The following is a 22780-nucleotide window of genomic DNA, read 5'->3' as shown; positions in this document are numbered from 1 at the left end:
AAGCTGTGCGCGTGTGTTAGTGAACCCACAATAGGCAAGATTCTTATAAACACGGAACTGTACACCGAAGATACAAGGACATATTTGTTCTAGCAGTCGAATGAAATATGGCGTGGTCGAGAACAGCATAGAGGTGCAAAGGACAGTGCCAAAGCCTGATCGGCACTCGATGTCCATGATGACTGCTGATATTATAGGACAGGAAGTAGACGATTGCATGACAATTGAGTTAGAACGAGAAATTGCCTATTTATAGAAAACATACATAAATGAATGTGCGACCGAGTCTGCCAAATTTTCGAGATGCTAGTGACGTTTTTCAGACGAAAATTAGTACTTTATTTCTGCGTATATTGATAAAATTTAAAGTTATATAAGTTTGGTAACTTGAGCTTTTTGTCTAGCTAGATAATAAGCAGAAGGAGAGTCAACTGAATCCATCAGCCGCTTTGATACAAAGGGCTTTAATCAGCATCAAACGCGAATTTTGTGGAAGACGGAACTCTATAGGTTTCTCTTATGGCAGGTTATACTGTGTACAAAACGTCTTTTACAATAAATGTTCTCAGATTAGGCGATGTAATGTGGTATTGCATGTACTCTTACCTGGTTTCTATTTGATGGTAGATATATAACTTGGGACGATTGCCTCTACAAATTGCAAAAAAGTGAAAGAGACCCTTTAGAGGGTACGCTGACTAGTGGCAACTGGGAAATGATAGGCCACTGAACGTTTAAATACATGAGTCAGCTTTCGCCTGTTCTACTAGAGCCGCCATTATAAATGGTTGAAAGTAACTGCCCTTATTATGTAGGACGAAGTTAGTTCATACATGCCTGATTTAAAATTTCAGCTGCAATAGCATTGCTGGGACGATTAAAAAAAAAAATTAATCAAAGTAATTAAATTCATACAACCATCCCTTTGTTCAGCAGAGTGTTCTCTCTTGCTCCTATAACATTCCCAAAGCTATCAGAACTCTCATTAATCTCGATTGAGCTCACTCTCTTTGATTTCGGAATTCATTTTCATGTCATCTGTATGGATTTACACGACACTTTACAGACGGAGTGGACTCAAAAAAAGTATCAAGCAACTACGAAGTGTCCCCTGCGGACATCTTGAGGTAACCTTCCCTTCGCCTGAAGAGGAACTCAGCCCTCTAACATGGGATATCTTCGCAGAAAGGCTTGTATGCATTCAATCTTTTTTCTTCAGAAATTTGCTAAAAACGAAGAAAAATATCATAAACTTTTCGCCTATCGGATTCCATTCCGTACATTATACGCTCAGGCCAAACCGTTCCTATAACCCATCCACAACGTTAACCTTCGATTCCTTTTAGAAAGAATGGTTTTGATCATCAAAATCATCATGTAGTCAATGTAATCTAAGCCATGTTTCAGCACCATAAACTTCTGTGTCGATAGCAGTACATCATTGTCTCAGCGCTACCAGACATAGTGTGAGATATATAGTTTACAGAAGGCTTAAAAGTAAGCTGTGCACTATGGATATAGTGCATAAAATCGAAGGTCTCGGCCTAATGGAAGGACGAAGATTCCCTACAGTGAAGACGATATGCATTCTCTCTCTAACGAATTCGAGAAAGAGTGATGCCAATGCACTGCTGCAACAGAAAATCTGATACGGCATTCATAGGAACTAGGCCGAACCTCATCGGGGATATAGTTGTGTTTTATCTTAAAGTGCACAAAGAGATTGTGCTATGTGTCACTGTTTCTCGAAGTTCGATCAGGGCACTCCTTTACGTATTTGTGATGACTATATTTTGTAGCATGATTATGCCCTAGTTATCTGTATCGATCGGTCTAGGCATGTTTTAGCTTCGTCCGAACACCTTCAAACTGTAAGACGAAAAAAAAAAAAGGTTATCTTTAAAATTCAAGTTTGATTTATTAAAAATTTTATGTGCTAATGTGTCGTTTGTGAGCTCACGTAAAGCCTTGGCCAAAGTAGCTGAAGTCAAATACCCTAGTTGTGAACTGATCAGGTATATTAGTTGAAGGAAGTGAGCATCCTAATCAGAGGACAATAAGAGCTCACCAACTTCATGTGCTTTTTACAATTGGCTACAGAGAAATAAACTATAACCGATAATGTCTTATTGCACTGTCTGTTCAACGATCATATCTTTGTAGTTGAACTTTTCCACTGAAAGATACAGGTATTCATAGTGTAACGTCTAGCAAAAAGAAGCAAGGGGTTCTCAGCTATGCGAGAGTCGGCTATAGTCAAACAAATAGACGATGTCTACCCACTTACCTAAGAGGCAAATTAACACAAATGCTTAACTCGGGTCATGCTTGCACCAGCGCGCCGACCTTTTTCTATTACATACTCGAATATCACGATCTAAACATGCACTACTGGGCATCATATACAGGGTTCGAACTTGTTAAAGCCGACCCAAAAAAAAGAAAACATAACGTCGCTAACGCATACGCTGGCGTTATTCAGTGGGGTTCTACATTTGTGACGGAAATCTGGCTTTAAGCGCATGCCAGTGTAATTTGTTTTCCTCAAATTTAATAGATAAAACAAATATATTGTATAATCTATATATAATTTAGGTGAAAGGTTTCCAAATCTAGCTAGACAACTCGTTACGTCTGCGCAACAATTTGTCCTAAATGCATTTATGATATCCCCTGCAAAGTAGTAATCGTGTGCTGAATAATAACATTTTCAAGGGCAAACTGAGCGTTTCAGTGTCCTGTTGTGGTCAACGAACATGTTTAATGCGGCGTTGTAGAAAGGCTGGTATCACTAGCCAATTTTGGGTAATGACACATTCGAATCTGGATATCGCAACAAAATCATTTTTGCGATGACCTTTTTTGACAAAGAACGAATTCCACAATGAAGAGTTAGTTAGTTAGTTAGTTATCGTGTGTCCTATTGGCCTACAAGTCATCGATAATGAGATTAGGTAGGATAATGCAATTTATACATAATCAACTGCTTAGGAGCCCTGTAAAAATTATTATTATTATTATTACGTAAAAGTAAACAATAACGAAAGATACGTATAATTTACGGAAATTAAAATCATGTATCTGGCTTCTTTTAATACTAGCTATGATTCGTGAGACGATGGATAGATTAATGAAAGTGGAAAAATTTGAGTAGGTACGAACAGCACGGCTTCCAACACAATAGACATCGCAGAAATCTGCTCTACAGCGCCGTATACTACCTGCATCTATGTACGGAACTCGATTCAGGCCTAACGTTGACATTCGGTCTCGTTGTTCGCCTCATATGTGCCACCTCTTTACGGCCGATGTCCTGCTTTCTGTTGTATATTAAGCGCTTTCTTTATAACACATGATTAGGACAAGCTCCGTCGGCGATTAGCTTTCTAAGTATTCTTACTTGACTTCCTACCGCTATGAGTCGGTAAGACGAGATTTGTGGAAATTTGTCCTGTAATTATTTCCTGCAAAGCTCCTATACTATGGCCTAAAACAAGGGCTACAAATTACGGCGTGGCCGCAATAATGAAACGAAATGCTGGTGATAATGCTTAAGATTCTGCGAAAAGTGAGACACTTCAAGGCGTGATCTAACGAAATGGTCGCTGACGGCGAAAACGATAATACGAAGAAGGGATGATAAGATGCAACGTGAGATGAGTTGAGGGCATCCTGGAGCAAAATTGCAAGCTAGATTATGCGTTAGATACCGGAATAGGTACATTTCCTCATACCGCTCGCTGTACCTCCGTCCAATTGCAAATCGAAACGTACTTCGCGTAAGGTAAATAAAAGTATTTTCAATTTAAAAATATTTTAAAGTCTTATTAGGCAGATCAGTCGAATCGAAATGCGCGTGACGCAAACTCGCGCCTTTAGGGGAAAGCGATTTATGATCCAGTAAGCATCATCCAAAGCGTACCCGACGAAGCGACAGCATCAGACAAATAAACATTTAGAGCTTCGGATATGCCTATATATTGGCGCCGCGTATAAATCGAAACAGAGATATACGTTCTTGTCATCACTCGTGTTCACATCTACTTCACATTACTCAGAATTCTTAAATAAATATCATATTTGTCTCTATGTTCTTGCACGCGTCGTGTAGTGTCTGTCATTGGCGGGGTTCGAACCTGAGACAGCGGGCTTCCCTAATCGGACACTCAGTGGCCGAAACTATACGACTAAAGTGAGTATATCATGTCCAACAAAAACGGAAAACTACCTAAAAGATAGGGAGTAAATACCTTCAGTGTTGCCTTCGTTTTAAAGCTTCTGCGCGGATTCTGCAAGGCGCAAACTTCACAAAGGCAATTTGTGTCCTTTCTTACTTTTTTGCAAATACACCGCCACCTAGGCGAACTGTATATTAAACAAAAGTGATTCGAACTTATTTTTCGACTTGACAGGATATAGTTTCAAACGGTTACCAGTTTACACTAGGACATTGATGGCAACAGAAGTGCTACATCAGAACGCTTTCTGTGCAGATATTTTCCGTGCTACCAAAAAGCAATAAATAGGTGAAGTTTGCTCTACATTACTATGGACACCTTAATAAACTCCTTTTTCAACCTTATTGAGTCGAAATACTTAGAGCCGCTGGCGATTCCCCAGAAGCAACTATTCCATGTTGATCCTTTCGGTACCACATGGTTTTGTTTGGCAGGCCCGGCGTAGTCTGTATGATGTAATGATGGGTTACTGTCCGGCCGAAGGTTGGGGCGGTGATGCCGGTGTTGATGGACATCGAGTCAACGGCAAAGCCCCTTATGATCATTGAGGCTCACGGACACGCTGTTCCGGACTGAAACGATCTAATTGAGAACATATTTGTAACACCCGGTTCGTCCGCACGTTTCACACAGAGTTTAGTTCAGTGTTTAATACGGTCTTGTCTTGTCTGATCATGAAGAAAAATAAACATTTTATATAATTCTTTTAAAATGCTAATTGTTTCAAGATGTGTATGCTACAATAAAGTTCGGAGGCTACATTGAACACGATAGCCTGAAGCTTCTGAGAATGTGCAACTTAAATGTGTTCTGCGTGTAAAATAAAAGTGTATATATCAAGAGAAAAATATGCTATAACTTCTACTCGTATAATAATTATATATAATACTCGTAATTATAGCACAATAAACTAATCGCATTGTAGATCTGGCCATTTTTCTAAGTGTCTAAACTACGAACTGCTTATACAGATATCCCCGGTATAGTCGTTTTTTATTACATTAACATTATCGTAATATGCGTAGTTAAAATGTTTATGTTGCTTCTTTACATTATCATGGCCTTTCACTTTTTGTTAGTACAAGTATATGCGTTCGGTACTGTTGTGAGGCATTGCTTTAAGTGGCCATTAAAAACATGCAGCTCTATAACGAGACTTGCCAAACTATGAAGGGGGAAACGGGACGCCACCTTAAGTCCCCGTCATTTAACCTGCGTCAGATACTATTCGTCTAAATGCAGGTTAACGTTTCGATGCGTTTGAACTCGGAAGCTAACGTTAACAGCAAACGGGTTTTGCAAAAATTGGTCTACCCTAACGAAATTAGATGCTGATAAATTTTCTCCTTTTCTAAGTTTATTTGCATAACGTCTAGTTGATATACTGACTGCAAATAAAGCTCTAATGTCGACTTTGATTTTAAGTAGCAATCTGCTTGTAGGTATTATAGATAGACCTGCGTTTTGTAAGGACGTATAGAGAATAACTCTGAATATTTTGAAACGTAAAGTTGTGATTTGAGACGTCCTATTTCTATTCGAGTCTCTTCAGAAAACAGTCGCGTTTTCAGCCGCACGTGCTTAGTTTTGGGGGGTCTGTGCTATCCGAAACGCGGTGTCCTGCTGACTTCTAGGTCAGTTTACATGACTTTCTCGTTGAGGTTAGGCATGTTATCATATGCGCCTTTTAACTGTTACATGTCTGACGGTGATGAGGTCAGTGACGGTTTATATCCCCACGGTTGTTGCCGGGGTCCGCCCAAGGCAGCGAAATCTATAGAACTATATGCAGTTATTTAGGGCGTATTACAAAAAATAGAAGTGACCTTTACAGATGACCAAGCTGTTGGTCACTCGTAATAGTGGAAATTAGAAAAGATGTAAGAATTGCCAAAGCGTATAACGCTCAGTACGGGTTGTGGACCGGGAGAGAAATACCTGAGCTGGACAGCTCTTGTCATAGAAGCGTACAGGAAATAATACCGAATGTACTATTGCAACGTATATATATATACCAAATGAATGTATCTGATAATTATAGACGCTAATGTAGATAATCATTACCGATTCCCGTTACTGACTTCCGTCTAGTTGACTAGTCCGAGTTTCAAGCTACATATATATAGTATATATGTGAAATAGGCCATAGGTCGGCCTGCCTAATCAGGACGATGTCCACCATTTAATTTCCTCTTCCATTAGGAACGTTCCTACAGTCCAAACAGACAAATGGGTCACCATTAGCTAAAATCAATGATTCGATCTGAGAACTGACGGTTTATTGCTTTGGCCTGAATGGCGACATGGCCGTTGAGCTATAAATTGGTGGACCACCGTGGATACGATTAAGGATCTCCACTCGAAGATAGTATAATCGAAGCAGTAGATATAAAATATTGTTGAGCCTTCCTATTGATCCTGTAACCTTACTACTGTCTATTTGTCTACTATTCACTTTAAATTTTAGCACCTTGCAGAAAATCTCCGTGAAAATTTTGCGATATCAGAGTAAGGTAGAACAAATACCTTAACCTATCGTTTTCTGTTTAAAAAAAAATATAATTCAATGGATTATCTCTTATTATTATAGTAAACGTTTATTTGAATGATATTTCTCATAAGACATACGTACAAGTGTGGCATTAGTTCAGGTACCGACAATTGAATTGGTAGTACTGACGGAAAATAAAGAAATAGCTTTGCAGTTTATTTACAAGTCGCAAAAAAGCCAATCCTACAATAGGTTATATAATAATAATAATAACAATAATAATAGGTTTTAAAGTCTCTAGGCATGGCGCCCTCGTGTTGGATGCAGGCCGTGGGCTCGAATATGGAGTTATCCTTGACGTGCATAATGACTGATTTGAACACGGTGTATGACGAAACTAGCTTCGAAGTGATTTTTAGCAAGCGAAATGGGCCTTTTTTTTTTTATTAGCCAAACAAGGTCGTATCTGATATCCATAAATGAATCTATGACCTTTTCTATAGAAAAAGAACATGAGGTGTATCTTGCACTGAGTTCGATCCCAGTCGGGTGATATTGACTACAACAGTACCATTCAGTATTTCCCGCTCTGTCTTGCCACAGTACGGAAATAGCGTAGGGGCTAACGGTTACGGAGAAGGCAAATCCAATCAAAAAGCAATCACACAAAGTGAAAAGTTTTTTAACTCATGCGGCACTTATTCATACTTAGTGCAATAACTATGAATTAGTTAAATCACTTCGTATAAATAAAGTGCATAAATCAGCCGTTAAGTTACTTTTTCCTAATTTTCAACCCATCTTAACCTCCTTATTCTAAGTAGACGATTACTTAGACTAGCTCGGTTGCTTCTGACCTTTATAGAAGATGTTTCATCTGGTAGCTGCTGTATTTCGTCGTTTTCTCAGTCAAGACAACTTAAGTTCGGCGGATTCACTTAGGAATCGGTGCCTAGGCATCTCAACATTGCAAAGCAGACAAAATCACCTCCATACTTGGTTCTCTGCGACAATGGCTATGCATATCCGGTTGAGTTTGTATGATTAAACGAGATATTTAGCATTAATGGATATCATGCGTGTAAAATTGTTCCCTTAAGCTTCGTCTGTGTAGAATTTCTTCGCGGGTACAGGCTATGGTCGGCCTACGGCATGCCGTTAACTTCGTGTATTGCAATTTACAGATGAACATGCAAATCGAAGATTTATAGAAGTCCTAAGTTCCAAGAGTGTGGTTAGACTTTCTTTTGTCTAATAAGTCACGTACTCGGCTAAAGATCGCCAAAGTGGGGTCGACCAACTTCGACCCATTTAAGTTCAACCAACAAAGCTATCGATTGTGGGCAAAACAGGGACAAACGGGCCTGCGGATGCGTCTTGAATAGCGTGAGGTACAAACTTCAACCGAAAAATGAAAGTTAAATGTATAGCTTATTGTTTGAGCCTGAATATTAGGCCTGAATTCATCAGACGTCCGAGCGTAAAGGACCTGTCAGACTGCAGTCACGATCGTGGCGTACAGGAGACGTTTTTGGGCCACGATCGGCTTCCGCGAGCTAGTCGTGAAATTTGCTCAGCCTACACCCAGTGCTTACCAAGATGGTCTTTAAGCATGAAAAGATTGGGTCGATTAAAGTTGAAGGCGGATTGATGGCTCGTGATGTTTACTCCTTTGTCGCCAACGATCACTAACTACCTTTCAATTTCCCGTACAGTTATAGTAAAAATGTATACTTAGAAAAGTTACTTTGGTGCTTTACCCAACCTTAACAACGTGCAGTGAGGGCATACTTTTACCCGAGTACCTTCATCTTTCCAAAAACGATTCTATACTGAGTGAAATGAATACACCATTCTAATTAGAAAAAAAACCGCTGATGGTCGGCCACGATGCGTCGTTCTCGCTCACTTTATTGGCTCAAGTGTATTGTTCTTATCGTTGGTATGCGTTTTTGTTTTTGTATCAAACTATAGTGTAATCTGTTCAATATAGAACCCTTTATCTACTATCATATATGCAACAGCAATAGCGTAGGAAGCGAATCCAGTCGCCTTATTCACTCTTCATCATTCGCAATATTGTATAATATATCTCATTCTTACACACGTAATAGTAACTTGTGGCAGTTTATCTATTTTTTTTACTCTTTCATTATTCTGTCAGTTTTATTTCATTTACAAGCGGCATTGGCTTATTCTACGTTCCGATCCTTTTTCCGATGTTTTTCTTTTTCTGCTTTGCCCCACAATAATTTTTAACCGTTCATCGCACCAACAGGCGTGCGACAGCTAACGTCGAAAACAAGTTTATGTATATATATGTCCTAACACATGCTAACCACTGCGAAACAATCCATTTATCCGTTGTTCTGGCTATGAGTCTTTCGGTTAGAGAACACATCGTACCTGTGTTTGTACATGCTTTTGGGCCGAAATAGCGATGACGAAAAATATCTGGCGACTACCTGTATCCACTACCGCAGGGGCAAAACTTCAGTTGAATATGCAGAGAATCATAGCACAGGCTATATTATTGTTATACCTATTATCGGTAACAAAAGCAAATACTTAATATTCCTTCATTATAATGATGTCGATATTATTCAGATAATTTATAGTTGAATGTTACGTACAGACTCTGACCAAGTTTATTACCCTCCATTTATATTATAAATCCATAAAAGACAAATCAAATTACCTTTACGATTTTGAAGCAGCAAAAAAACAAAAATTTATCAACTTAAGGATATCATAAACGCTGGACCCCGATGGCCCAGCTAAGCAGATCTGACCAACTTGACAAAGGAGCCGATATCTGTCATCAGATCATCGGATCATACAGAGAAGTTACACTTATTTTGGCTGTATCGTTTTATAGGAGAAAACTACAATAAGAAGAATATAATTTTGTCTTTAAAAAAGCAAATAAATTCTACGTAAAAACATATTTGACCGGCGGCGTTGGTTACATCAAAATAATAATCGGTCAGGACCATTCTATGGAGGTGGACGATTGTAGCTATTTTGCCCTTTTGATGGGTTTATCTTTTAGTTGACTGCCGTAATTGCATGTTTGCTAATAATTTTTTCGTGAACATTTCACGTCGTGCGCTGCCCCTAAACGTTGCTCGAATTAGTTGGCTCCCAGTACGTAATCATTTAACATGTCCCTAAGATTATTAAACAAACACTGTTCCGTCGTACGTATCTGCCTAGCCTGTGGCCAACTACCAGCGTACATTTTTATAGGCACACTTTTATATATAAGCAAGCGAATGATTAAATCGGCAGCCACACGTGTTAATGGCAATCAAGGCTCACACCCATATTATAAACAAGAAGTAATTACCACCACACATTGGAAAATTCAGTCCCATAGTGAGAACGAAAACCTAGACGAACAAGCGGATCTCTTTTAATGAAATAACAGGATTACTTCAATATCAGTAATGTTGGCTATCTCGCAAAGTTTGAAAAGAAGATGTTTATGCTGTGCTTTCGTCATTTATTTATCGTGTGGATCAGAACGAATGGAGGGAAGTCAGGGAAAAAACCCAGATCCAAAAAATGCAATGCCCGGTCGCAATAGATACGACCAAATTAGTTGATCAATCGAATATCTTTGTTCCGATTGAGTATCGCAAGAGCAGCAATCGTAATACATTTGTGATTGTGATAAACGTCCTACGTTGTAAAGGCGCCCAGTGCCTGTTCATCCGGTTATGAGTCAAATGACTACCCATATATGAACGTGTCCAGAAACTGAATAGCTGCCAGGACGAATCACTGTGACGTATCGAAGTTGGAAGGATAGACCGAATGTAGGGTGAGCTCTGGATATATAGGTCTCTGCTCATGAGGCCAAATACACCGTGCCGAAATATCCTTTTTCGACTTTCGTGTACTGGTAACACGTGCTAGTATATTAATTAACAGTATCGTTTGTTACAGAAGACACGCTCGGCTCAGTCGCTATACGCTCTAGATACCGGAGATCTTCGAGATCTGTTTGTTGGGTGGTCGGTCGCGAAAACGCGTTATCCTGGCTGTATTCGATCGTCACGTATTGTTTAATCTAGTTCACGCCTCCCTTGAACCCGCGGTGTCACGCATACTCGGTCTGACCGCAGACGAGGAATTTAATGGTACTTGCTAGCACCACTTCTGCTTCAATAGCTACTGATATACCTGAGGTATATCAAGTATAGTAAAGGTATATCAGGAGGTATAATGAGGTAATCGACCTTCTCGCGCACAGACGCGTACCGTCAATAATCTGTGATAAGCGATTCATTATAAAAGCTATTATTACATTATACGGTTGAGTGCTTACTGCCGTATCAGAGCAAGTATGATTAGACGTGTGACAGAACCATCATTACCAACCTGCTCAAGATGACCTGATAATGATGACTGGACGACGATTTTCCACAGATCCATGCCATGCAGACATTTTTGACGCATGGTGCTTATCGGAGGCCTCGAGTGCGATTTGGCCATATGATTGAAAGCGAGCGCTTAAAAGACAGAGGTGTTCATTGCTTAGGCAGGAACAAGTCAACGAATAGCAGTACATCAGCGATATCGGCTAAGAGTTGCGTTTGTTTTTAGATTCGCTGCATAGATGTGACAACAAACCGACGCACGTACGTGTATGGACGTACGTACGTGCTTCGGTTTGTTACAGAATGAACATTTACAGTAGCGCATGTTCTTCTTTCTGATTTACTGATTCGTTAATAAGTCTGATTACAAATAAGGCTGGTGTTGCTCGGCGACGCAATCTTTAGCAATGGAGCGTGTCACTTTTATACAGTTTGTTGCAAATATAGGTGTGGTCGATGCTAATACAAAGAACCAGGTCGCAATTATTGGCTTCCTAGTCGAATGGGAAGAACGTTAAGGGAAACATTAGAAGGGTACTTGATAAATATACTTTTACAAAAACAGCGGACTTTCGATCGAATTTTCGTTTGTTGCCTTTTATCTGAACTGATGAAAATCGTTGATGTGATCAAGCAAGTCTCATATCTGATAGGTTCACGCATGATATTAGCAGAAATTCTAGTTCTGCCCCTATTTTGACTGAGCGGTCTATTTTTAGAATGAGGAATACCTCGGTAGCGCTCGTTGAACTGATCATGCACGAAATCAGCACGGTCTGTTTTGAGAAAAGCGCTTGCCTTCCTTCTGAGGAAAGCGCCAGTTTTTTTTTTGTCAGCATCTGATGTCACGTTGGCCACGTTGGGCTGTCCTCAGAAGTTATTTACGCCTCGACAGTGATAAATTGTTATCGACCGAAGAATGTAATAGGCCTGTTATGAGCGCAAATATCATACATGCAATGTTAGTATTTTTGTTGCGTTTTAGGCTGTCAAGTAGGTATCGACTGATTACTTTGTAAACGTTTGACGATGACTCATGGCGTAAAGCTCAAAACAATTATTATTATTAGTGAGTGCTGTGAACAGTGGTAAACAAGGCAAGGATGTACTCTGACGAAATGGAGAAGAAACTTAACAACAAACGCCTTGATGCTGTCTTTAGATGAATGGAAGTTCGTTATGTGAGTGATCGCCAATCGTGGTCGTACTTAAATAGTCCCCAATGAAAAATGGTTGAAGGACACGTTCCTGGTAATCGTTCTGTATGAGGTACAATATAAGTACTCACTTCTACACATAAACGCTATGCCGCAAGCGAATCGAATAATGTATACTTTTAATATTCGTTATTTCTGTACAGAGGTACAATAAAGAGTTTAATAATAAACGTCTTATATAAATGTTAAATAGATACATTCCAGACATATATGTGCCGCTACAACTAGGTAGTTCGGACGCTTTAGGAAATTGTTTTCGTCAACTCGTTATACCATGTCCAGTGACTTTGCCCTGCTCACATACAGCACGGATGCGTGCCGTCATCTATATCGCGCAAGAACGATTTCAGAAGAAGGTCAAGTTATATCTTCACCTGCCATCTACGATAAGATCGGTCACGATGCTAGTTTTATCCGCGAACGTTGGTTCTAAGGAAAGTCGGAGGGTAAAGGGGTGTTGTTTATAGGGAAATTAACGACTACACAGCTGGCCGAAACGCCTCTTTTGAATCCGGGGCCAAGAAGCGGCACCCACGCAAGTATAGATCCCGCTGCTCACTCTTCTTTTTAAACGTACCTAACATAAACGAATCATCTTTTCTAATCTACATACATCTCTCAATCTATCTATGTACATTTACAATGTATTTGTCACTCTAGCGCGTACATACAATGAAACAAGGTTTGTTTTTTTCTGAATTATATAATTTATCATATACAGCATGTTGGTGTATTGTAACAAAAGATCATTTTTGGGTTACGCCGAAACTCTTCTATTCCGTTGATGCCATTAGTCAGTGTACGTTATGTCCGTACGCTGATACGAATCCTCGGAATACCAGGAACAAATACTTTTTGTATCAGGATTTCGGTCAGCATCTGTTAATAATGTTGTTTCTACTCGTCAAGTCATTAAATCACTAAACTAATTAAAAACATATCCGTATCGAATCGAGTTCGCTTTCGGCTGACAACATTGCTTCTATTTCTGCCGGACGGTCGTACGAGTGACACCGTGTACATTACAGTATACTACCAACAGTGCTAGCTCGATGCTGGTCATGATGCACGGACGCCTGCACGCAAGCCGGTTGCCCGTTGGTGCTGCACTGCATGTAGCGATGCTTAAAGCACGACGTTAGCTGAATTTTGCGCCGAACCTGGGCTACGACTTCTTGATTGCATAGACAGAACAGAATTGCCACAGCTAGACCCTGAAAAGGTTCATCAAATAACAGACAAAACAGAACGACAACAGGGTATGTCATGTGGCGGGGCAGGCAACGAGATTTAGTCATTAAAGCTTAGATATTATTTGTTATCGATACGTGCAAATAATACTTATGAATTATGTTTCAAGACTAGCAACGCTCTAGGCCAAGCCGAGTGAAACCTAAACGCCAATAAGTTTTACCTGTGCAAATGTAAAAAAAAAAAAAATAGTTATTTTTTTTTTATATGACTGTTACTGTGTTAAGTTATATGATTGACTACAGTGCGATATGAACTTAAAACTGGGCCTAAAACATAGTGCAACTTTGAACCCACCTACGTAGTCATAGAAAATTAGCCCATTTCAAGAAGCAGAATTAGTGTTGAAGCGTCAATAGTTAACAGTACACGGGGGGAAGGTGAGATTCATAGCATCGTTCAAAACACCTTGCATCTCAGGTTGATCAGGTCAGCATCGTTGCTGTTACATCTAAATCTTCAGTGTCTTACGAGTGAAACAGTTAACAAAAACGTATATCAGACAAGCAGAAGCCAACGCATTTAGTGTGCTTATCGAAAGACATCTGAGGAGGCAATCTTCACCGCTCAACCAACAAACCGCGTGAACAAAAAAACGGCCAAATGCAAATTCGTTATTTATTAACTTCGATAGATGTGGGTTGCAAAATCAGCTTTCGAGCACACACTGCCCAGCTGAAAAATGGCTTGCTATATATGAGAGAGCTAATATATCTGTGCTGACTTTTCTAAGACCATGACAGCTAATAGGGATTTGAGAGAAATAGGGGAATAGGAACTACGCGGTAGTTTAGCTGGCCGAGACAGATCAACAGATAGCAGAAAAATTTGTGCATGTACGGTAACGAGAGATGCTCGATCGCGTTTTATAGTGAAGGATGACACTCAAGCAAGCTATTAGTATAACTAACAACACAAATTTGGATTTTTACTGGATATCGACCCAGCGATGTGGTTAACTACAGCCCTCGGCAGAATACCCAGCGAGAATTAATATACTGTCATATAACGATATGCGAGTAAAATCCCGATCGTGTTCGTCCTAAGTTTCTCATGTAGAATTTCGCGCCAAAGAATAATAGTAATGTACATGGAATGGATCGGATGGTACGCGTTCTCTATCTATACGACCCTATACATCAGGATTTCTTCATATCGAACTGCTTAAAAATGACAACCTTCATTACATATTTTATAGATCAGCATGACCTTTGGGTCTGTTCATTACAAATAGATACAAGAATCTTTAGTCTAGTAAACTTTTAAATGTAACTTAATGCTTGTACGTCTGTGTTCCCTCTATATAATGTTCTGCATATTCATCAATGGCTAAGGTACAAACGCCCTTAGCCTTTAGTGCCTAGCCCATACGTGTATTGCCAACTGGTCTACTCCAACAAATCTAGTGACAGTGGCCTCTCTTTTGCCAGAATCGTCGTGATCTGTACTTTTGTAGCTCCTAGTCCTAGTACACTAATGTAAACAATAGCATTGTGGTCCGTCTCACTTTCAGCTCTAGTACCTGAAACTCTCATTCTAAATTTATAAATATGTCGTGAGAACTCGCCGCGCAGACAGGTCCTGAGGCGCCAGGAGGCATCGAAGGTCGTTGAACAGCAAATCGTGCTCTGAGCAATGACTCGAATGCGCATGAGATCAGTTTATTGTTTTTGGTTTCGTGAAAGAGACAGCAACAGGGAAAGTCAACCGAGGGCCTATTATTACGTTTCAGCTAAAAAGATTTCGCAACTAGGGTCACGCCCGCGCCGTGCCTGCGACGTAATGGGTCACACCCAGATTTTTTTGATGGCTATTTAACCTCAGGAACCGACAATTCTAGAAGGAATAAGACATTCCGAGTTTTATCGTAAGTAGGATAGTTTTATGTATTGACATTCATCGACGGTCATCGAGACGGAATTTTTTTGATCAAAATGTACCGTATTTCCTTGGGTTCTGCTCGCAAGCAGAAACTATCAGACGGATAGAGTCAGTGCCAAACTGCGTATAGTATGTGTGTCGAAATATTAATTTCCACTCTTGGAAAATCTCGGGAACACGAATATGCAAGAGAAGGTAAATATCGGTTCCAGAGGCGTTCGCTGTAGATTTAAACAAAGAAAAAGAGCATTAGAATAGGACAGAAAACGATATTCGGTTATTTTTCACTCGTAAACTTTCAACCGTGGGACTATTTTTTGCTACATATACCTTTCATACATAAAAAAATAGCCTTTATTGCAACAAAATAATTAATCGCTACTTGTAGAAGCTTGGAGCCGATAAGTTATAGAGCCAGCCCCAATTTGTCGTGTTATCAACCAACGCCTCAAGAAAGGAAGCTTACGCTCTATGTCTACGTTCTTGGTTTTCAAAGTTGAGGTTTACAATAAAGAGTCGATACATTTGCAAGACAAAATAACTTTCAAATTGGAAGTTTATCAAAGCATCCAACACGGGATCAATTTGGTACGTTGACCACACGCACGATTCTTAGAAGTAGTCTTAAGACATACTGAAAGAGGCGTTTTAACTATTAGAAGAATATGCTAGAATTCATATATGATCACTGCCTTTGACATAAATGAATAAATAGAAGGTTCTGTTATGACATCGATAATATTTATAAATGCACGGATACGCACTTAACGCGGCCACAAAGACTCAATTATTTCATTTTAAGGAAAATCACGATGAACTGATGCATAGTCTCATTTTGAGCTATGCGAGGCTAGCACATAAAAACATATATATATGTTAAAGATCCATGATTGGATGGCGTTCACCAGAAGAGATCACCTAGGTGTATCTCAAGTGTACGATATTTACCGTATAAGAGCATATCAGCGTTTTTCTCACATGTAATACCTTTTAATAGGTGCGCATGATGTGTGTGCGTGTATGTAAAAATCAAACCAATAAGCGCAGCTTACCTGGAAGGAGGTTGTCACCGCCGAATAAATTTCATATGCCTCATAAAAGGCCGAATTAAATCCCGGCCGAAACGGTGTAGAAATATAGTGAAGGCCAAGCAGTGGCAACAAGATGAGCGTGGCCCTAATAGCTCGAATGGGCACTGACGACTCCTGTTGCGATGTGGAAGTTTGCCCAGGTGCTTTCAGCTTCGACCATAGTACCCGGACGATGTTGATAAGAAACAGAAAGTTCACCACGATCGATAGCGTAATAGGAATGGATAGCACAAAGGTATAGACGGTTGAAGCGTCGGTCCAGCACGAGCCTGACGCCATTGGATCCAGTGCACGGGGTACGGCGTAGGCAATAATGATTATCGCTGGCAGAACCCAGCCAATAAGGTAGAGATAGTAGATGAGTCTTTTTTCACTCACGAACGAAAATACCAATACCGTATGCAAATACAAACCCTCATTAAACATCCAGAAGTAGTTCGATAACAAAAAATAGTGTGTAATCACGTGCAGCAACTGGCATGTCAACGAGTTATCAACAAGAAATGTTTCTTTCGATGCCTCGATATACCATGCCAGCCAGCAGAGATTGTTAATGATAAACGACGCAAACAGATTTTTATGGATCGTAATTCGGACGCAGTGTAACACCGATCGAAAATAGAAAAATATCGCTAATGAAAAACTGAGCGCGATCAGTGATACTATATAGCCGCTAAAGTAGATGTTAACACCGATCTCGCTTAGGCGGAGCTTGTGGGTGCTCACACAGCCCGAGTAATCAGCCCAGCGATGGCGGCGCGTATTGAGATTATACGCCCATGTCCCATTAGTAGTGCAAACCTTCGTTGCTTTTAGCTTCTGAATAAAGCCGGGAATAAATGGCGGACAGTTGATTGAGCCTATGAGTCCAGCATCAGTATCGGCCCAGCATCCCCAGCCGTCGAAATGGCGCTCACAGTATATCCCAGTGTTGGGCTCCCGTCGCGGGGCAAGTAGTATTTCCTTGAGGCACACCTTAAAATACTCCTGTTTTACCTCCGCTTCTTCGCCGGCTCTGAACGGTTCCCACGGCACTTTGACAGCAGTGCCAGCTACATCCTGAATCAGTTCATTGTCGTACTCATAGCTGCCACTGGCTGTCTTCTCATGGCATTTCATTTTGTAGTCTTCGATATCGACCCAGTTACCATTTTCGCTGCAAACGTATCTCGCCACGCCTCCCGTTGACAGGCATCGAACAAGCACATCCGTTTTTTTAGCTGCTGGCGGGATACACACAAATCCATTGAAATATGAAGGGCAGCCCGATTGGTTTGAATCATTTGCCTGGTGACACAAGACATATCCCTCGATTCGACGCATCATAAGATTAACATTCTGGTCAGTGGCTGCTAATCCGATAGCGCAGCACCATAACGTGCACAACGAATACAATGGTAGCAGAGTCATCCCTCAGCCTTTTGAGCCAGGGTCAGGCTTTCATCCCGCAAGCAAGACGAGCGTGTCCTGTTTAGTAGGACAAACCGGCTAAAGGACTTTTGCTCCAAAAGAAGTCGATTGGTTTAAGAAGTGGGAATCAGAGGATTACAGGAGTGTTCCTGGCTTGCGGCACTAAATTATGTTTTCGTTATCTGTTGCTTTTTTCACAAATGGATTTCTCATGTGGTTTTCTCTGCTCTAATTAAAGTACGTCCGTTGTCGCTCCGCTTCAATAAATATCTGTAAACGTAAACAATTGTAAATTATACATTAGTTGATTCTACGTTGTAATCGATGAGCGTTTGCCCATTTCCTGTCTTTGACCCGTAGATATAACCACAACGGTTAACCATATTGTTTATCTATATTTTAGGGTAAACTAGATAATACCTTTGAAATATATACAGGGTGTGCCAAAAACCTTCGGACAGTTTAGGTTTCTGTCCAAAAACTTTCGAACCGCCCCACCTATATAATACAAAAATCACAGCTATACTCTACTTCTTTTTATTGGTATTACCCCATTATTGGTATTTATCAACCTCTGTACTCTAATTAGAAGCTAGCACGACTCGTATAAAAAGTAGAGTGAACATTTTTAGGGTTTAAGTATTTATATTTGAAAACAATATTTTCGTAGCCTATTAGTCATACTGCTATTTTATGAAATGGGTACCTAAGTATATTGACTATTTTTGTTAAGCGAAAGGCAATACTAATAGAAGATGCAAGCTCCAGCGTAACTTGGAGGAATGTTTTAAATTTTGCGTTCGCTAGTCCTAAAAGAAACAGCTCGTAGTAGGATCAATCAACCTATCACACCTTCGGTGACCTAACAAATTAACTACAAAGTCCAAGAACTGTACTTGACGATTTCGATGCCCTGTGACCTACTCCCTAGGTACAAGCGGCACCATTCTACAAAAGTTACCGAATGAACGGGGTCGCTAGCAATCTAAACCATTATACAGCTGGTTTAAACTAAATGATTATTAAAATGTTTTACTCTATTTTGAATGAGAATCAATATAGAGTTGTCCAAAATGCTCAGACGAGTTAAAATTGCATCTTCATGGTCGAACTGCCTGGTTCCTTATCTTCACAAGGGCGATGCATGTCGCTCTAAATGAGAGATCGAGCTAGACTTTGTTACGCGTTGAAGGAAGCGCCCATTTGTCGATACAAATAGGTGTGCCTTAATGGAACAGTGGGGATACACAGGTAGAATTACAGAAACATTTACGAAGGCTAAGATGGCCACCCCCACCCCCCCCCCGCGTGCAAAAGGCATACTGCGTCGCCGTATTTTCCTCGTTCTTCTTTTCTTCCTGGTGCGCTTTCATCAGCCGCTGACCTCAGCTACCGGATATCCGGGCTTTCTTTTGAAACCAGCACGCTGTTCAGTTTTTTTTTCTCTAAGGTGGGCAACCCGCTCGCCGGTCGGCAGACCCAAACGACGTCCGCGATTCGCCCAGGGTGACCTATTAGGCAGACCTATCGCTTTGCCCTGCTAGCAGTTAATAGGACAACGATATACGTAAAGAGTTAGCACCTCTGCCGTTTCTACTATGCATCCGTTTTATTCACAATCCAAAACTCGCTGAAAAGGGACAACTACAGCACAAGTAATATATGTTCCACACCGATGCATCTATACAGGTGTGTCAGTACACATTTGAGAATCTATGTATGTGCTCAGGAATTCGTCCCCTGGATACACGAGGAGGCGTTGAGGCATATGGAAATCAAAACGTATCTAAGAGCGGGCGTCCGGGCCAATGGGTATCGGGCATTTTTCTAAAAGGGTGTTTCAGTAAGTGAATGAGTGAGGCGTCGCTTACCATATTCCCCAAACACTTCGTCATTGGAAATCATTCATCGACTTAACAGTAGCTCAGATGAGTTGAGGCTCAAGAGTAAAGGCGGAAACAGCTTGCCTGTCAACGGTTACAATAAACTGTTCGATCGTAGCGTGAGTTCTAAACATAGCCCAAACTAGATACGTTTATATGTATGATAACGTATATATAAAACACGCTACATTGTTACCGTCGACGCTACAACTGCTATTGATCCAGCAAGATGTTTACAGCAAGATGTGACAGCACTTACTGCTTCCGCCGAGCTAATCGGCTGTCTGCCAGAAGAAAGTACGAGACTGTCTTACTTACAGAGCCGTAAACACGTTATTCAACTTTCAGTGTAGATTCTCTTCACAGCTAAGAACTAGTACAATGGTCCGAGCAATTATTTACGTGTGTAGGTGAAAAGCCGCGTTGTTTTAGCGGAAAGGTTTATCTCGGGCCGATAAACAGATATTTAGATTGCGTACGTCCATGGTTTGTACGATGATAGAAACACAGCATCTGTGCACATAATGACTGAAACGGCCCTTATCGACTTGTATTGTATCAGCTTAATCCGAACTTTGCTATATATAGCACCACTTGCCGCAGACCTTTAGCGTGAATCATATTGAAAGTCGGCCATCTACTGGATACGGGTCCAGCGGCTGTCGTACATTAAGAGATAACTTATCGCTGGGGCGATCAATAAGAATCCACTTTACGTAATAGTAAGCCATTGTCAAACGTAAATGGCCTGCATCTATTATCAGTTGGCTGGCCGAACTGCGCACCGTAACTAATGATAGTATGATCTGTGGATAGCAACAAAGATATTCAGTAAAGGTTGTTGTAATCTATTGCGCTTTCTTTTTCCAGTATTCATATGTATACAACAGCAGATGTTAGGAATGAATAGGAAAAATCGACACGATCGAACACATCGGAAGATACATCCTTTTATTTCTCCTATTCAATTACTTGATTTCATTCTGGGAAACATTGACGGAGCAAATTCTTCTTCTTTTTCATTAACAATAATAAACAGTTTATTACAATTTACCTCTTCGTTCCGCGTACGAAGTCAATATAGAATCGGCGCCGTTTTACGTCTTCTGTATCTCTGAGGTTAACTATTGGCACGTAAACTATCGATAGTTGTGATATCGTCGCAAACATTCAAAGCCGCATGAGTAAACACTGCTATAGATTGTTCTTATCGCTGTTTGTGTCGTAAACATTTTCGGAAACAGTTGTACACGAAAAAAAAGGTCCCGAACCACAACTGATATGCGATAATCACCTGACTGGCTAATGGATTCATCTTTGCTCTTGTAAAGCCAGCATATAATCTTCTAGTCAACATTACCGCAGGAAGTTCATAAAATGTTTGTGACGAAGTAAGATGAAGCTATATTCCAGATAATATATGCACATCAGGAGAACAAAGTGTTGTGACGTATAGTGCACACAACGACGAAGATGTTTTTTTTTTTTTTTTTTTTTGTAGTTGCCAAATCGATAACGATGAAGAGAAAACAGTGTCCTTTGACAAAAGGCTTACAGAAAGAGAAGTCAATTTTTACGCATTCCCCGAACAGAGGTAGACAGATAAGCAACAAGCAGGCGGCAACAGAACGGCGTGTGATCCACAATAGTGATCAATCGTTCGTGCTATATAATACCTAGATAATATAATAATAATACGATTATATTGCTAAATACAATTCAAATTTCACGGTTTAAATTGGCCCTTTAATCCATACGACAGGCCGCTAAGGTTAAGAAAAAAGCGTACGTCAGCGATTCATTTAACGTGAATTGAATGTTATTCGTAAATTATACCTTGGAGATAATTAGTCTGGCTTATTCCGATATCGATAATCTAACGAGTTTTGTCCTTTTCGTTAACTAGATTTTATCAAGCCGTATATCGGCAGGCACGTGCATGCAACAACATCTAACGCTAGCTAAATAACATAAGTGAATACGTATAAAGGCAACTTAGAAAGTGTGCATATATACACATCTGAGTTGGGTAAAGGTTAAGTTCGACCTTCGTCATGAGCAGCCTCATTTGTTTCTAGATTTCAAAAAATTACCCCTAATCAGCCATATTGAAACCCAGATATAGCACTTGCCTAAGCCGAAAATAAAAAAAGTTTCACTTTTAAAAAACAAATAACATCAATTTGCTTATAGCAATGAATCATTCAGCTTTAGTAAACTTTTCGAGAGGCAACTGTAATTAACAGTGGATTGAAAAATCAACAGCATCGTATCATAATAATGAAATATCATAGCTATTTTGTACACGTTTTTCAATTGGGTCAATTCTTTTTTTAATTAAGGCAAACAGAATTTAAATAGAAAAGTGGAAAAAACGCTAAATTTAGTAAAGTGATGTGTATTATCTTTGTCGAAAGAATAGCCATCAGCTTCTGTATGCGTCCGTCTCGGACCGACATGTCAAGGTCTTGTCCTCGATTCAGAAAGGCCAACGAGAATGTTGAACAAACTGTTTATCGAAATTTATCGCTAGGTCCTCTATAACTAAATAGCGTTGATTAGAACAAAGCCTTTTGTCATACCGCTGGGATGACGGTCTTTAGCTCGGTTCTCTGATCGATTATCTTGCTCAAGCGGCCAATAGAACTCGGTCAAACGCGGTAGCATCAACAGTATCCGGCGTTCTGTATTTATCTATTGCAATGGCGTCCGCAGCAGTTACAGGGATCGCTGGCTTCGAATCAACGAACCATAGAGTCATGCACGGACCATATTCTGCTATGGCCAGTGACTTACGCTTGCCTAAAAAGCTCGTCGAGTTGATCTTAGAGAATGGCTTACCATATCAATAAACCTTATTAAGTACGGTTTTGCTTGTTTTCCACATACTTATTACTGAACGCAATAACGTTTCCTATTTATGCTGATAGACG

At 40.2% G+C, this 22780-nt stretch overlaps 1 protein-coding gene across 2 annotated transcripts in view; it reads right to left on the bottom strand.

The window, feature by feature from the left end:
- LOC111265399 (calcitonin gene-related peptide type 1 receptor) overlaps positions 1 to 22780 on the bottom strand; it is a 95756-nt gene that overhangs the window by 36193 nt on the left and 36783 nt on the right. The window contains exons 2-3 of one of the 2 annotated variants that reach the window (XM_022842039.2): positions 16516 to 18234; positions 8589 to 13545 (exon numbers count right to left, since the gene is read on the bottom strand). In XM_022842039.2, the coding sequence (XP_022697774.1) occupies positions 13354 to 13545; positions 16516 to 17964 (1641 nt within the window). In that variant the 5' untranslated portion in view covers positions 17965 to 18234 and the 3' untranslated portion in view covers positions 8589 to 13353. Of the gene's footprint in view, positions 1 to 8588; positions 13546 to 16515; positions 18235 to 22780 lie in introns of those variants that run through there. The other variant, XM_086970485.1, reaches the window with a different exon arrangement.

Source organism: Varroa jacobsoni, unplaced genomic scaffold, assembly GCF_002532875.2.
Source record: "Varroa jacobsoni isolate VJ856 unplaced genomic scaffold, vjacob_1.0 scaffold_969, whole genome shotgun sequence".
NCBI lineage: Eukaryota > Metazoa > Arthropoda > Arachnida > Mesostigmata > Varroidae > Varroa > Varroa jacobsoni.
This window is presented reverse-complemented; position numbering and strand designations above follow the sequence as displayed.